Here is a 16170-nt window from a genome sequence, read left to right as displayed (position 1 = left end):
AGAGCTGTGTGGTTTCAGATCTGGATTTACAAATTCATGGTATTTGGATAGTGCTTAATTCACATTTTATTTTAGGTCTTATTGCCATGCAAACCGCAGGTGATGCCTTCCAAAATTCTAGGAGCACCCATGCTTTTTCAGCTGTAGCTGGACAGAGACACAGAGTATGGGGTGATGTGAGGTTGATTTGCCAGAAGCCAAAAATCACGGCAGCAACAGACATCAATTATCCCAATTTACAGTGCCATTTGAATGAATGTGGTTTTAAATTAAACTTTTACCTGGATTATAAATCAATTGTTAAATTAAATAGCAACCTTAATCTGATGTTATAGAAAAATCATTTTGAACTTGTTTTAGTCTAGTACAAATTGAAGCAGAGTTGTAATCTTCCATGAAGTTTCTGATGAGAGCCGTCAGACAGCTGAAGGGACTGCAGTGTCAAACTTGGAACTATTTTACATTTGCTACTCTAGAAGGGGTGCTCATAATTCTGAAGTCTTTCAGTACTGCATGCATACCAACTGGACACCTGTTCATGCAAGATGTCTTTACAGTCTCATGGGTGAATGTAATTTCTCTGTACAAGTACTTGCAGTACTATGCAGTCTCTTAAAACATTCTCTTTAAATGCTGATGCAAAATGTGAAGCTATTAAAATAGTATTTGTTGGAAATCATAGCTTTTGTATATACCTTTCACTGCTATTTAAATGAATATGTTTAATGGGCTTTAATTAAAACCTATACTAACAAAGTATTGTAAAAACTGCTACTAATCTTTTTTTTCCAGATGAGTGGAGTCAAACCCCTCTGTATTATAATTTGTGAGAACATGAGAGTAATCTCTCTGTTTGAGAGAGAGGGGAACACTGGTGGTATAGTGTAGTTCACGGAATCATAGTGATTGTAATGCATAAATTGCTTTTAAAATGTAACCAGTCCTTTTGTGTGTTTAAACCTTGTTCTTGTAGTCCAAGCTACTACATACGTGAGTTTTAAATGACTTTTTAAAATGAATCATAGAATCTCAAAATTGGATTTGTTCCATACACTATGATACTTGTTCCTGCTTCCCCCTGTACTGCTATCTCCCTGTTTAACTCCTCTTAAAAAAAAAAAAAAAAAAAAAAAAAGAGCTTGAAAAATATCCCTTTCAAAGGTAAGCAATATAGTATAAGAAAAATTTCTAGCACACAGTATATGGAAAGTATTCTCCTACAGCACATGTTCAAATAGACATCTGAGCTTTGTATAGTGTGTTTTTTATTATTTGTATTATTTTTTATTTTAATCCTATATTCCTCTATGGATTTTTGGCCTTTCTTCCCCCTCCTCATGCCAATGTTTCCTTCAGCTGTTCTTGCTTTCTTTGTACTGTCTTCTTGCCAGAAAGGTGGAAGCTCTGTTAACCCTTCTCAGTTATTCACCACAAAAATGTTGTTTGCATTTAACATAGGCTTCAAGCCTTCTTCACAGAATAAAAGATTCAGCTGTTTCTTTTGTCTGATGTAGTACGTGTTAATTTCTTTTTATTTTTTATTTTTTGTTAAAGAAGATCCATATAATCTTTAATATCTGTGCTAAGGCTTTAGTTGTAAGTAGCAGCTGATTAGAAATGTATAAGAATAGTTATACATGATATTAACTGTTCTGTAACAACTTCCTTTGGTTTTAAAACTTCACATCTTTTATTAAATGTCTCTTAGTTGTTTAGTAATGAAATAGTGAATTCCCCCTGTATGTCCTTCATATGGTTTCTGTTCTTGTGTCTTCCCACAAATATGTACGGACATCTTTCTAAGAATTTCTCTGAAGTCTGACTCCTAGTTCTGAATCTCTTATCTGAATCCTGAATCTCTTATACAGAAGACTTTCCATACCTCTTATCATTGTGGTACAAAATTGAAGAAAAACCTGTCTGAATGATATAATCTAACGGTATCATTTTATTCTATGGATTTTAATGTTGTTTGCTTATTTGTATGTGTTTATATTGAAAGGTTTTAAATTTATTTGTTTAAAATAATAATAAAACCCAAACACACATATTGCTTTCCACCTTCATCTCAGAAGCAACAAATCAGGTTTTAATCTGTTTAGGTGAAGATGTTTTTATTCCAAGTTCTAATACTTTATTTGACAACTTTTTTTTAGCAATGGACTTTTGCCTGTAGTAGTGTAGTAGCAAATAGACAAGGGTCGTTTAGCTAGCAGTGGTCATTTCAAAGTATTGAAGGCATTTGACCTATTCTGGAAGTGCAAAAGAAGAAATCTTCTATTTTATTTCTCTAGAGCTGGTATTCTATCACATTGCTGAATGTTGCTTATTTGGATTAGCCTTGCAGTAAGCTGGCATGCGGCTATGTTGATTGCTTAATATTGCACTTCAAATACAGATGCATTTGCTTTTCAGATCTTTATTGTCCTTTCACCATACTTTTGAAATACACAATATTTACTGAGTACCTAGCAATACTTCTGGATGACCTCATTTATCAATCTTGTCTCTTAAATTCCTATTTCTTAACAAAAAAGAAATGCAACATATCTGAACAGTGTCTGTTAAGCATGGAGAATTGCAAAAGACCATTGGTTGCAGTTCTCTTTAGGCTGCAGCTCAGTGTTCACTATTTAATGTTTGACATGCTCTTACAATTATATATTTAAACTGAATAAATGTAAGTATAAAGATAGCTTATGTTGGCAGGTATTGAAACCCTTAATTATCTAAAATACCAAAGCCATTTAGAGCGCAGCAGCCTTACTGTAGCAATGAGTACATATCTGATACTGAAATCATGTGCCATCAATAGATTGGATTTTTATTTACTTATTTTTAATTGGTACTTAATGGAAACATGGGCACTGATGTCCACTTTGGTATCAGCTAAATTCATTCAGGAGACTTTGGTCCATCGCTGATCCTCTGTGCTGTTTTATTCTAAGGATACGTTTGTAAGATATGCAGGATAATTTTTCTTTCTGGTCTTTTTTTGTTGTTGTTTTTTTGTTGTTGTCTGCTGGAATTCATTAATTTCCATATAGGAGAGGGACAGAATCTGGACAGCACTTAGGTCTTGCGGAATTACGGAAGAATATGTCAGCTGTCTCAAAAAAAAAAAATTGTAATTAGAAAAAATTGTAATTAGAAAAATTTGTAATGAAAAATTTGCAAAAAAGGAGAACTCAATACTTAAAGAAATTTGGAGCAGTAAGTTGCCAATGTCCTTAGAGCAATGTTAATTTTTGCAGTAGTTTCTAATATTTAAAGAAAGCTAGGTGTCAGGATTCTACCAAACACACGTTAATTTTGAGCTGCAATTTTAAATCAGCTTCGGCAGTTCCCATGTTGTGAAATGTTAAGTTGCCTGCCTAGATCTTGTTCTCCATAGAGTAAAGATCCTTAACCATAGGCAGCGAAGACCTATGTTTTTCAAGACTGAATTATTAGAAGTTAAATTTGCCTTATGAAGTGTTTAAAGAAATTCTAACATTTGCCTTCTCAGTGAAAGCTGCTCTTACTAGCAGCCTTAGCTCTTTAATACAGGAAAATGTCAGAAACCATACTGATTTAATTATGGTTTTTGGCAGTGATTGAAATGATCATAACTTAAAGTTCTAAATAGCTGGCTACTCAGATGTATAGCATGCAAACTGAATCTAACTAGGCTTTTATTTTTTATAATTAGAAAATCTGCTTATTATCTGGCTGGATTTCAGAAGAGACTTCTCTAACCTTGTAACCTGTAATTAAATTAAATTTTAATAGATTAGACATCTGAAAATAAAAAGCATTTTAAGTCAGTTTGCGTCATTTTTTTAACCTTGTAATGTCTGAAGGTTAAACAGTGATGTAACATTATATAAACTTGATTTCCTTAGTCTCCCTGAAAACAAGTTGTAGCAATTTTCAGTATCTGAAGTATACAAACAGTAAAGCACTTAGATGAGGACAGGAGATGTAAAGGGATTTCAGACTACAGTAAGTCCTTGTGTCTGGGATGAGAATCCTTGCTTATACTTTTGCTTGTTTGTAAGCTCTTTTTGTGCTAATGTGACATTTTAAGCCATTCGCATGGGCAATGGAATCACTGCTTGATGAGTGGAGGAACGTATTTCCAGTCATTGTTCCATGGTAACAGCTTCCAAATGAGGTGCACAGTTTCATGCATTTGTCCTCGTATTTACTCAAATTAAGTTTTCATTGCACATCCAGAAAATAGTGTGTAGTGTGGCACAAACCAGATTTCAAGGATTTAGAGTGTTGCAATACCTAGAGTTCTCCACTTGTGTGAACCATCTTCCACCCCCATGCCCCATTCCTTTACTGGAATCCCTTATCTTGCATGTCTGTACGAGGAAAGAAACTGAGTGATAACTTGGCCATTCCATGCTGTGTCTTCAGGAAATGTTGCAGTTCTGAAGGATGGAGAGGTTTTTGAACCCAAAAAGCTGTTCTTTCTCTTGGTACAGAGCTGAAATTTCCTAGCAAAATTGCTTCAAATTTTTGTTTCAGAATTATACAGGACACAAGGAAGGAGGAATAAAAAACAAAAAACAACACTAAGTTTACTTGAATTGTTAAAAGATTGGGGGGTGAGGCTGAAGCTACGAAGAAGCAGAAATCCTATAGGATCAGAAAGGTGTTACACATCTCTTACTTTTTTCCTTTTGGCCTTATTAAGAGGGTTTGATAGTAAACAGGATGAATATGCAGCCCTAATGGTCACTGCTTTCTGAACAGTTCCAGGCTCATAATTATACACCTTTACCAGGGACTCTTGTTGACAAAAAGAGATATTCTCTGCTGAAGATATGCTTAGTTGACTATCTTTTCTTCCATGGCACGGCATATAAAATACATGACCAATTTTGAGACAGAAATAGTCATAACCATTTCTTTTGCCTTTTCTAGGTAACATTCAGGTGTCGTGGATTGATGACACATCAGCATTTGTATCATTAAGCCAGCCAGAACAAGTACAAATAGGTAAGTGTTTCTGAAATTACTTCAGTGCTCAGCCAGGACTTCAGCTATCTCCTGTAAAATCCTCTAGGCTAACAGTGTCTGCGATTCGAATGGCAAAGCCACTGAGCTGGTCCAGATCCTTTAGGAGGAACAAAACTTTCATAGTACCAGCACGTGTTGCACCAAAGACAACAAGCCCAAACTGGATTTAGTTGACAGTTTTCCATGACCCTCCTAGTAGCCGAACCTGTAAGTAGAGTATGGCTACTTTTTTCACTTGATGCAGTGTTGTTTTCTTTTAAAGTTATTTACTGTCACTTTGCACAAAGCAAAACTATCAGGACTTTTATGATCTGTTTTTGTCTCCAGATATCCTCGGGACTGATGCATGTTTGATTTGTTTCCATTTGCAAGTGACAACTGCAGTAGAAAGCCTTTTTGTGTGTTGTAGAGCACATGCAAAATAGCTTTAGTCTCATAACTCAGCCTGGACTGCTAATGTGTCTACAATTTGTGTATTAATAGCATGCAATGTCTCCAGACTTTATTTTTTTTAATCTTCGTTCGAACTTTTGAGGTTAGCTTAGCTTTGAAACAAATTCATGGAGATAAGATCTACAGGAAGTACACGTTTAACTTTCTTGGAAGTTGTTTTTGTATTTTTTCATAGTGCTTCTTGTTTGGTTATTCAGTAGATTTATATATTTCGGATTTTAGGAGAGGAGTTGGTTTAAAGAAAAAACTGCATGACTGTATAAACAACTCGTGAACCTGCGTTCGTAATTCACATAATTACTATAGATTGTAACCTATTACTTAAGTAGTGTGCAAGCTAACACTTGAGCAATCATCAAGAATTAGCCAAATATATTTGTGAATGCTTTGGGAATCAGATAATCCCATTTCACATTGTATAGATCACTGAACATCATACCTCGTGTTCAGACTATCCACTTGCTTTGCACAGGAAAGGACAAATTGTTATAGTTACTGTGTTCATTCTACTTCCATATCCACGTCTGTTCTGTTTACACTGTCTATAGGAAAGAGTTGGCTTTAACATACCAGTCAAAAGAAGCATGAGAAGATAGTCTAGGGTATATCTGGTGCTAGGAAAGCTATTCAGATTGCGATTCTTGCACCTGAGGAGTGAGAGGAGATGGTATTAATTGGGTTAAGTATCATTTAATGGCTAATGAGAGCATACATGTAAATAAAATCAGAGCTGAATGGAACAATGAACGTGAGGTTAAATAAAACTCCAAGAAGCGGAGGATTTAGGAGGACAATTCTTTGGTCAGAGCAAAAAGCAATTCACTTGATTCTAATTAGTAGCAAACAGAATGGTTTTAGTAGCAGTGGTTTGTATGGAATGAAATGAGACTGGGGCAAGTATTGCGTAGTAGTAATGTTTGCATAGAGGGCAAAGAATGGACTGCTGTCGTGGTTGAGGAGGGGTAGCAGACTCTTGAAAAGATTGGAATTACTGGATTTAGTTGAGCATGTTTATGGTTGTTTTTGTTTTAAACTTTTAAGAGGTGCAAGCTAACATGGCTGTTTACATGGGTTATGAGAATCCTGTAAATTGCAGTGAGTTACAAACTTTCGTAAGGCTGTCTGACACTGCTTCTCTGCTCAGATGCACATGGTAAAAAAATGAAAAGTGACCAATGTCTCTGAATTTACTGGAAGTATTGCTTCCAGTTATGAAGAAAAGCAGTTTGTTTTTGAGATATTTTTTTTTTTGGTTGATTGTAGTTGGACCCATGAGCCCTTAGTGGTTTCTGGGTTGAGGAACTACCCATAAACTTACTGCTGAGAACAATGACTGGAAATAGACCATTGTACATGATAGTTCTACGAGTGTCATCCCTATTTATTCAAATGTTCATGTCAAATGCTGTGGAGCCAGTAAAAATAGCAGTATACATAACACTTCTGATTAAGCGGCTGAAATTTTATCCCACTTTAGAGTTATTCTGTCTGAATTCCCACACTTAAGTTCTAAAAAGAAAAAGCAGCGTAGAAAAAGCCACTGAGATCACCATTATCTGTCTTACAAAGCTAAAATAAAGAAGCTTTCAGGTTTAGGATGCATAAATACTGCATTATTATCTAATTCTTTTTTTAACTTTCTCCGAGTGTTCATCATACTTCTTCATACATACTTATCTCCGCAGAGAATGATGAGTGCTTACCAGCAGCCTCCTTACAGAAACCACTCCACAGCAGAAGGAGCATTGTTGCCCCACCTGTGTTTAGACAAATGGCCCATATAATTCCTAGTGAGAAGTTACCAATAAAGAATTATTTCAAAATAAAAGTGGTCCTCTTTTAGCTAGCTGTGTAACTCGGGAGAGCATTGCTGACGCTTCTTGCATGTCATCATCTCTGCATTATAGTTAGCAGTGCTACCAGCATGCCATCGAAGGTTCGAGGGAAATGCTGTTCATGCAGTAGTGAGCACATTAGAAAATTGGAGGGAATAAGACTTAATCTAAATTATGTTCAGTAGAAGTGTACTCTGGGCTGTGCATTCGCAAATCGTGTTTGTGAAGTAGGAGCTTATCTGAAGTGTCTGCAGCTTTTTATTTCAGACTGATTAATCTTACTCAGTTTGGTCTCAATGTGTGAGGTATAGGCTGAGAAGGAATTGAATGAAGGGTTGGAATTGCGCCACCTTTTTGCATTTCCAAAAGGATTTGTCTTTGTGGTGAATTACAACAATTTTTTTCTGCTTTTAAGTTGATACCTTCATGTACAGAATATCTGTAAATTACGAAAACAAGTTTCTCTTTGTACACTTTCCACCGCCTTTTCAAGCTGCTTGCTTGTTTCTTGACTTCCAAGGCTATTAGTTTTACTTATTTATTTATATATATATATATATATATATATATATAGTTGTGTGCGTGTATACACACATACTGCTACAGTAACTTCCCCACTACTATCAACTGGGTTAATAGCCCATTGTGCGCCAAACATTCAGACACATTCACCACCGTCACAACTTTTTTTGTTTTCAAGTTCATTTTGTTACAGCAAATAGGTATTGTGGAAAGAACTGAATGTCTGCAGAATATATAAACTGAATCTTTCTGGCACCCGTGTCTGTCTTTCTTTTTAATGCTTTGACAAACTGGGAGGCTTGTTCTGTGGCCTGTGTGCTAGGAAACAAGTTATTTCTTTGAAAGCTCAGGTGATTATAGCTTTTCATAGATTTTTATGAAATGAGGTTAGTAAAATCTTATATACTGAAAGTACTCAGCCAGCGAAGCTGATAAACTATAGCAACCTCAATTACCAAAAAGCTGCGTGATTTTTACTGTAAAATTGCTTAAGCCTCTTGGTTTTTGCTGTAATAAATATATCATAAAATCAATTGTTATTCTATTTCCTGATTTAAATTTCTTTAATAAACTGCTTTGGCAATAAAAGTCACTACTCATCCTCGTGATTTAGTGAGCAGTATTTAGGTAAAGAACCTAGGAAAAACTAATGATGTGGCCTGTTTTTTAACCTGTTTATATAAATATGTCTGCGTCTTCTGGGCTGTATAAAAAAAAAACTTGGAGAACTGTCAAACAACGTGATACAAAGCAAGATGTTGCTGCAGACATATGTTTATGCTTACCTCTTAGAGTTGCTTCTGGCTTTGAGCTGGTATTAATATGTGTAACACGTGCAACAAAATCATTTATGAAAAATAAATGAAATGAGAACATGAAGGGTGTGTGGAAGTTTCCCTGTATTTATAGGGTGGTCAGATTCGGCCTCATATATGAGTCTAAACACTGTAAAAATAAATAAAATTCAGATTTGTTTTGAATCCTTTTAATGAGGAGAACATGTGGGGAAAAACTATGAAAATCTGATTTGTTCTGTAATAATCTGGATGGAGTGTTAACTGATTGTATGCCTACCAATTTTTTTTAATTTGGTTCAGACTTGGAAGGTATCCTTATTTTTCAGTTGCAGCAGTAATTCAAATACTGAATATTGGACTGAACTAATGTGCAGTTATAAAATTGAACAGCGGATCATTTGAAGGCTGATTCGCAGGCACCCCTGCAGGCGTGTGCTCAGGATAGCCAGTTGATACAGTTGGGTTGTTCGTTACAAACTTTCCTCTTCTGCCTTTTTATTTTTTCATCCTTGTAGGTGTTAAAAGAGAAGTCGAATCATGTGATTGCTCATATCACTAGTTTTGTGTATAAGGGTGGCACTGAAATTGTGATGGTCTCGTGTCCCAGGTACAGTGTTTCTGTGCCGCTGCTGTAGGCTGTGCCCGGCTGGGCGGGATAATCCCAGAGCAGGTTCCTTGGGAGCGGACAGCCGGCATGCAGCTGGTGAAGGAAATGGAAGGGGTGGTGATGTGAGTGGGCAAAGAAGACTAAGAAGGGACAATGAAAGACAGGGGAGGACTGTTTCAGGGTTTGGGGCCAATCTGTTGCTTGCTCGTAAGCTACCCATCTCCTCCATTCCAGAGATAGGGGCCCAAATCCCTCTCTTAAACCAAACATCCTGCCCCTACGAGAAGCCACCTCTTCCACAATTGTTCTCGCTTTGCATCTGAGTCAGAGGAAGAAAAAGAAAAAAGAAAAGGAAAGGTAGTGGTTGGTTCCATACTAAACTGAGACAGGATGGCAGGGGATAATGTTGCTGGTAGGTGGGAAGGGGCAGAGTCTTGATGCAACATTGCTTGTCCCTGGGTGGGGACTCTTCCTCCCAAAAATGAGAATTCTGAAGGCCCTCAGGTTGAGCCCTGCCCTGTAGGCAAACTGTCCTAAGCCAGCTGTGTTGGTCTCTAAGGTCAATCTGAGATAAATACACGTATTTTAAAAAATCATTAAAACACATAAAACACACAAAAGCAACGAACAAAAAAAACCCTAGATGATGCATGTGTGCAGTCAGTCTTTGTTTTTTTTTTTTCAATGAAATAAGTCACTCCTGAAATTTGATGAGTGGAGTAAATGAATGCGAAAAGATCTCAGATGGTTCCACAGGTGTGATTGGGCAAGTTACTGGTTCCGTTCAGACACAATTAGTGCCAGAGTAGGATTTCTCAGTTCTTAAGAGCAATATTCAGTTCCCCAAACTGTGTGCTAGCCTGTATTTACTGCACAAGTGCTAGTTTTACGTAACTCACACCTGCTGTGCTTTGGAAATTGTAACCAGTTTCTGATTTACTGAGTCATGTCGACCTGTTTGTCTAGCAGTATAGCAGTAAGATGTTGCAAGATTTATGCAGCTGTTCAAAAACTAATCAAAAGAATTGAATAAATATTCAGTAGAAATGAATAATAAAGTGACCTCTTTGCTTGAACTCTCAAGCTGAAACAATTGCTTTGGTATAAAACAGCTTCTGTTAGCTCAATATCCCATTGTTGGAACCATTTAGCTGTGAATGGCTTTCATAAAAGCGTCTGCCTAAATTATTTATTAGCTGGCTTTTTGTAAGTATTTCTGAGGTTTAAAAAAAAATAATCTTTGAAAATTTTTGCTTTTCATTTGAGATTAATTTCTACCTGATGAGGAGGGGATTTTTTCTTCAGTTTGTGTTTTACGTTTCAGATAATAAATTATAATTAATTTTGATTCTCATGCTTATCCTTTGCATCAAACAAGTGACAGATCTCCTAAACCATGATGCTTTGTACAGGCTTTTGTGTGCTGTTTCTGGTGCTTCTGTCTCTCCTGGCTTCATTTTTTTTTATGGACTAAAAACTTGTTCATCTTGCACACTAGGAATATGCTGGAGATCTCATGTTAATATGCATGAAAACCAATTTTAAATATGTAGGTAATAAAATGTATCTATTCATCCCAGTGGTCTTCAAAACAGCATTCCTGAGTTATATAAACCATGAATGGTAACCATAGAGAGCCAGTCAAAAACGCTTGATAAAACATTGGTCCATGTACTTTTCTATTTGGAAAGAATAAACCTGTTTAGCTAAATTAAACTAATGATTAAACTGTTTGACACAGCGATCCGTAGCGTGTATGTGGCAAGGAAGAACAGATTCCAATTCCTAGTTGTTGAAGTGTTAACCCAAAGTATCTGAATCTTTGCATGGTATAAAGAGATTTGCTCCCTCTTCCTCTTTTTTCCCTCTGAAACAACAACTAGGGGAAAGGGCAGGATTTTTATAGGCAATTTTGGAGCTGCTCTTAAGTTTCAATCTGAATACAGCATGCTTAAAACACATAAAACAGAAACCTCAGGAAACAAAAAGCAAATCCCTTAACCTTCTTATTTTGCTTTTTATAATAATGTCCAAGAATCTTCACTTAATTTGGTTATTCAAGTGACTCGCGTGTTGGCAGCGTTCTGGTAGCTAGCAGAAGCAGCAAAGCCTTACTCTTGTATAAGACGATACTACCCTGCAAAGTCAGACGGAAAGCTTCGGCATCAAGTTGGAGCTGCATCGAGACAAACGCTGGTTAACTACTCATAGGCACCACGACGCTGCATGCCTGGTGTCTGTACGTGCAAGCTGTGCCTGCGCATTTTGAGGGGGAGAATAGTTTTTGAGTTCTGGTGGGCTGTGCTCTCAGTGTCAGTTCTTGTTGAACTTGCCACGTTGTCATGCCAAAGGGAGTGACCAGTCTGTGGAAGTGGTGATGTAGATTACGTGCTTTGTCACTTTTTGCACTATGCTCCGCTGTAAACTAAGTTACTAGCGTTGTGAAAACAAAAATGAAAAATAAATATTCTTTATTTTCTGTTGAGGTTTGCTGTTCAGAGTAGGTAATTACTGAGAGCTTGTTAAATGGTTGATACTCCTTTTGTTGAACATATGGGAGATAGAGCTCGTTGTTGCCAAATCGCACTTCATGAGTTCTCAATATTTCTGTCAAACATTGAGCACATGCTTTTTAAGTGAGTGACAAAAGATAAAGCGGTATGAGCTCGTATAAATATAAAAAACTTCAGAATGAACTCTTGGTGCACAACTTCTGGCTCTTGTGACTTCCAGCTTGCTAGATAAGCTTGCTTTTGGATGCTGTTCAGCTTCATATATTTATAAAGTTGGCTTTTTCTTCTGGAAAGGTTAGTATGAAATAAATACTATTTCAATGCGTCTTCACTTAGAGGAACCTGCATTTCATACAAGTATTCTGGAAATGGTGGGGGAGATGGGAGAGACTTCAGCTTTTCTTAAATACTGATTTTGTTTCAAAATTTATTTTAATTAATAACTTGATATAACCTGAAATACTATTCCAGCACTTCAAGCATTCTGAGCAGTTTTCTCGTCAGCAAGTCCTCGGTTAATGCTCTGCCTCAATGATAAGCTCTGATTGTTTGGGTTTCCCTCAAGTTTTGTTGCCTGCCTGCCAGCTTTCAGTGACTATCTAGGTCATTGGTCTAAAAAGAACCTAGATGCACTTACAGGGAGGTTTCTTTATGTGCCTTTACACTTAGGGAGTCTTTATAGCCCACCTAACATGTGCTCTGAAAAAATTGCAGTTTCCTGAGAGTGGGATAATTTCTAAAATATAGAAGAACTCCTATAAACATGTTAGATTTTTTAAAGAGTTTGACAGTAAGTTCAGTTTTGAAATACATGGCTATTACACATGCACTCTGTGAATAGTCTTGATTTCTAATTGTATTGTTAATAGAAATAATTGACAAAAAATACCTCCAAAATAGATCTTTTATTTGTTCTTAGTGGGTAACACTTGCTCTTAATTATCCTTATATAAAACTTAGGTGCAGTTTAATAATAATCTATGTTCTGGTTACCAGCAAGTTCTACAATACTTTTAAGACCACAGCTTCAATTTAAGAGCAATTTTAACTTTGAAAAGGTTCCTGAGAACCTTTTTCTCCTGTTTTAAAATGTAATAAATACAGTTAACCAGAAATTTTAAATACATGTGAAAAGCAACTGCTCATCCTAAATGGCAAGCATTGAAATAATGTTAAGTTCTTCCATGTGTTAATGCCCTGATATGTGAGCTCATACAGAATTTACTGCGTGCAAGATATCTTCTTCCTCTAGGCACCGAGTGGAACAATGTATTTAGACAGCAGGGGAGCAAAAGACTAAAGCAGGTGCAGCAGCTGAAACTGTGATAGCCTTTCAATGATTTTTGTTTAAATCGTTAATTTTTCTGAACCTGTGAGTTCTCAGAGAGGGCTAGACTTCATACTTCACCAGGGTATTACAAGGTTTACTGTACAACCTTCTACTTAGCATGAATACTTACCAATGCAATTTAAAGTTGCATACGAGTGTAACGAGATTGTGTGCATTTCAATCTCTTCTCACTGAATTTGGAGAAGTGGTAGGTAGCATCTACTGCAACACCTAGATTCTTTGAAGAATTATATTTGTGCAAGTTGGATTTCTGAAACCATGTTGCCTTGAAGCTGCATGTTGTTTTACAGAAGATTGCAGGGATCTTTTGTTCCATGTTTCTGCAGGCAATGTAAGGGCCTGAATGAAATGGTTTCACTGGGATGTCCAAGACAGAAATTGTGCCTGAGCAGTGAGTCTGTAGGTTTTGCGCTCCTCGTGGGCAACAAGAGGTATCAAAATGGAAAAGTTACAGGTTTCCTTTTATTGTTGGTATCAATGCATTTGTTTCGTGCATTAGGGAACATGCTAATTCTGGCAATGCAGTGCAGCCATTCTCCAGTGTATCCCCCAGTACGGTGGGTGGGCTTGTTACCTGTGTCTTACAGTGACCTGGAGCATTAATAGGCTTGGATTGAGAACTGCCTGAATTGCTGTGAACCTGCCTCTGTCGCTGAACAGCACTGCCTCGAGGACGTCTCCAAGCGCAGTTCACTACTTCTTTGGTCTGAAGTTATTAACAAGCATCAGAAACGTCACCAGATTTGCAGGAGTTTGCTTCCTGTGACTGCTCAGCCTTAGCTGAAATATTTAATTTGCTGGCATTAAAACGTAGTTAATGGTTTGTGCCAGTTGTAATCCTTCATGTATAAAGGGCATGACTCTTGCCCTACTCAAGCAGTGAGCTCTCACTGTTATCCTTTTGCTGATTCTGTGCCCAGAAAAAAAAAATAATAAAATTGCTGCTGGTTCAGTGGGGGTCACCTAGCTCGTCAGCAGGTCTATAAACCAGAGAAACACCATAAAGAAGGGCATGGGACCATGCGGCTTGCAGGGGCTAAGGAGCAAGGAAGGGGATTCCCCCCGTTTGGTAACCGGCTGTTAGATGAAATCAGCTGCCTAGCCAGCTAGCCCCACATCATGGTGTGCCTTCCAGAAAAAATCTCAGATCTGAGCAATCCGTTCCTACTGTTACTCAAAGACCTATCTTATGGGAAAGGAAGTGTTATGTACGTTTTACACTTTCTGTATATTAACAGATCTGAACATTTTACTAGTTCTACTAGCATTTCTGTGCTAGTAAGTGCTGGCAATGAAATGTGGTGAATTTTGTACTTGTGTGGTTCAGGAGTTTTGTGTGTAACAAGAAGTGGAATTGCTGGATGATATATTCTAGTCCTTGTCTTACATTAGAGCTAGAGATCTAAATCACAACACAGCTGCTTTACAACTTTCAGCATTAGTGATGTAGAGGACAGATTAGCGATGGACTTGCTGTCAGGCACCTGCAGCAATGTTTTCTTCTCATTGCTTAAAAAACAAAAAGCAAACAAACTAACAAAAAACTAACCCTTTGCCATGCAAGTTTGAATATAATAAGTTTCTTATTAATATAATCTTGGAACTCTTTTGACTAGCTTTTCATCTGTTTAGGATTTTTTTTTTTCAAATGGGTTAATGCATTTCACAGATTTTGTTTCTATTACTGAAGCATTTAAACAGGTTGCAAAGGTAAAACGGTTTGACTTCTTTTAGTACTTAAACTGCAACTTTAAGAAAGTTAAAATCCTAACAATCTGCATACATGTATATAGTGTGAAATGTCTCAGTGGACTGTACCGTCATCTGTGTTCTCTGTGGAGAGAGTTTTTTTCCCCAGTAGCTGCTCTGGGAATGCCAAATGACTTATCTAGCACGTGCAGCTGTACACTGTGGAGACGAGGCAATGATGCCATTCTGATACTTTGCTGGCATACCTGTTTACATGGAGAGGCTTGATTCTGTGCCACCAACTAACCTGTATAAAAAAAGCATTTCACTTTAATTTTCTACTTATAAAGTTCCTATGTACATTTTGTGCAAGAATGATACAGGGGGTATCTACAGACACATTAGACATGTTTGGTATTTTTACTTAAAACAACAACAACAAAAATTTCTAAGTAAATGTTTACAATGCAGCAAGGAAAAGAGCATAAGAGATGTTCTTTGCACGTGTATCTGAACTTCTAAGGATGTTGTATCACATCCAAGTAAGTGCGTGTATATGACTATAATTTGCATAAAATATTAGGCCTAGCACTGTGTGGCTGCAGTTTCCTGTCTGCGTTTTTAAGAATAATGTCAGATATTGTAAATCTAAGAGTCTCGCCTTTAAACTGTTCCTAGTCCCTGTTAAATGGCAATAGAACAGACCCAGGATATCAGCAAAAGGGTAGGAGGGGAAGCCAGCACCCCAGGAATGCCAAACATTGCTCAGTGGGCAGGTGTGGTTTTGTTTTGCTTTGTTTTATATAAATATAAAATTCATTTATTGCATATTTTGTTCTGGTGCTGTGGGAACACACAGAACAGTCAGTAGGCTGTGTCCTTTAAGACTCCTTTATAATATTTGAGTTTAAAATACTGTCTAAGGTTCCTTTTCCTTTCTTTGCTATGCTTTGTACTTGGCATTTTTTTTCTTTCCTTGTCTGTAAAACCATCTTATTTCACCTGTTCATTTTCCCGTTTTCTCCAAAACAGACTGACTCATTTTGGTTTGCTCTCTGGCTAACCTGGCCATCGTTCTTTGCAAGGTGAAGGGCTGCTTTGCCATCACACTGACACTGCTCCCTCTACCCTCATCCAGGTTTCAAGAAATGACAATCTTTGTAAAGCAATCTCTTATAAAAAGTCTGTTTTTAAATCTGTATTAACACGTTCCGCTGTCTTTAGACTGATACAGGAGGAGAAAATAGAAAGAGATGGTCAGTGCCACGTACAAGTTGGCGTTTTCAGTTCTGATATAGCCTGCAAATAGCTGCTAATCCCACGTGTAATTCAGATACGACAGATCCCTCGTTGTAAAATAACTTTTGTCCATCAATCTCCAGTACGCTGG

At 37.1% G+C, this 16170-nt stretch overlaps 1 protein-coding gene and 1 long non-coding RNA gene across 5 annotated transcripts in view; one reads left to right on the top strand and one right to left on the bottom strand.

Annotated features, from left to right (window-relative positions):
* The window catches only part of PARN (poly(A)-specific ribonuclease), a 62541-nt gene that overhangs the window by 30651 nt on the left and 15720 nt on the right, over nucleotides 1-16170 (top strand). For all 4 annotated transcript variants that reach the window (XM_040574181.1, XM_040574180.1, XM_040574182.1 and 1 more), the window contains one exon: nucleotides 4918-4992. In XM_040574181.1, coding sequence (XP_040430115.1) covers nucleotides 4918-4992 — 75 coding nt within the window. The remainder of the gene's footprint in view (nucleotides 1-4917; nucleotides 4993-16170) is intronic.
* Nucleotides 1542-15171, bottom strand: LOC121078247. The gene is made up of 2 exons (XR_005824511.1): nucleotides 15047-15171; nucleotides 1542-3106 (listed from the first exon to the last, which is right to left on the bottom strand). It is a non-coding gene; the product is annotated as an uncharacterized LOC121078247 (long non-coding RNA).

Source organism: Cygnus olor, chromosome 15, assembly GCF_009769625.2.
Source record: "Cygnus olor isolate bCygOlo1 chromosome 15, bCygOlo1.pri.v2, whole genome shotgun sequence".
Lineage (NCBI taxonomy): Eukaryota > Metazoa > Chordata > Aves > Anseriformes > Anatidae > Cygnus > Cygnus olor.
The sequence above is the reverse complement of the archived record's forward strand: the minus strand, read 5'-3'. Positions and strand labels throughout refer to the sequence as shown.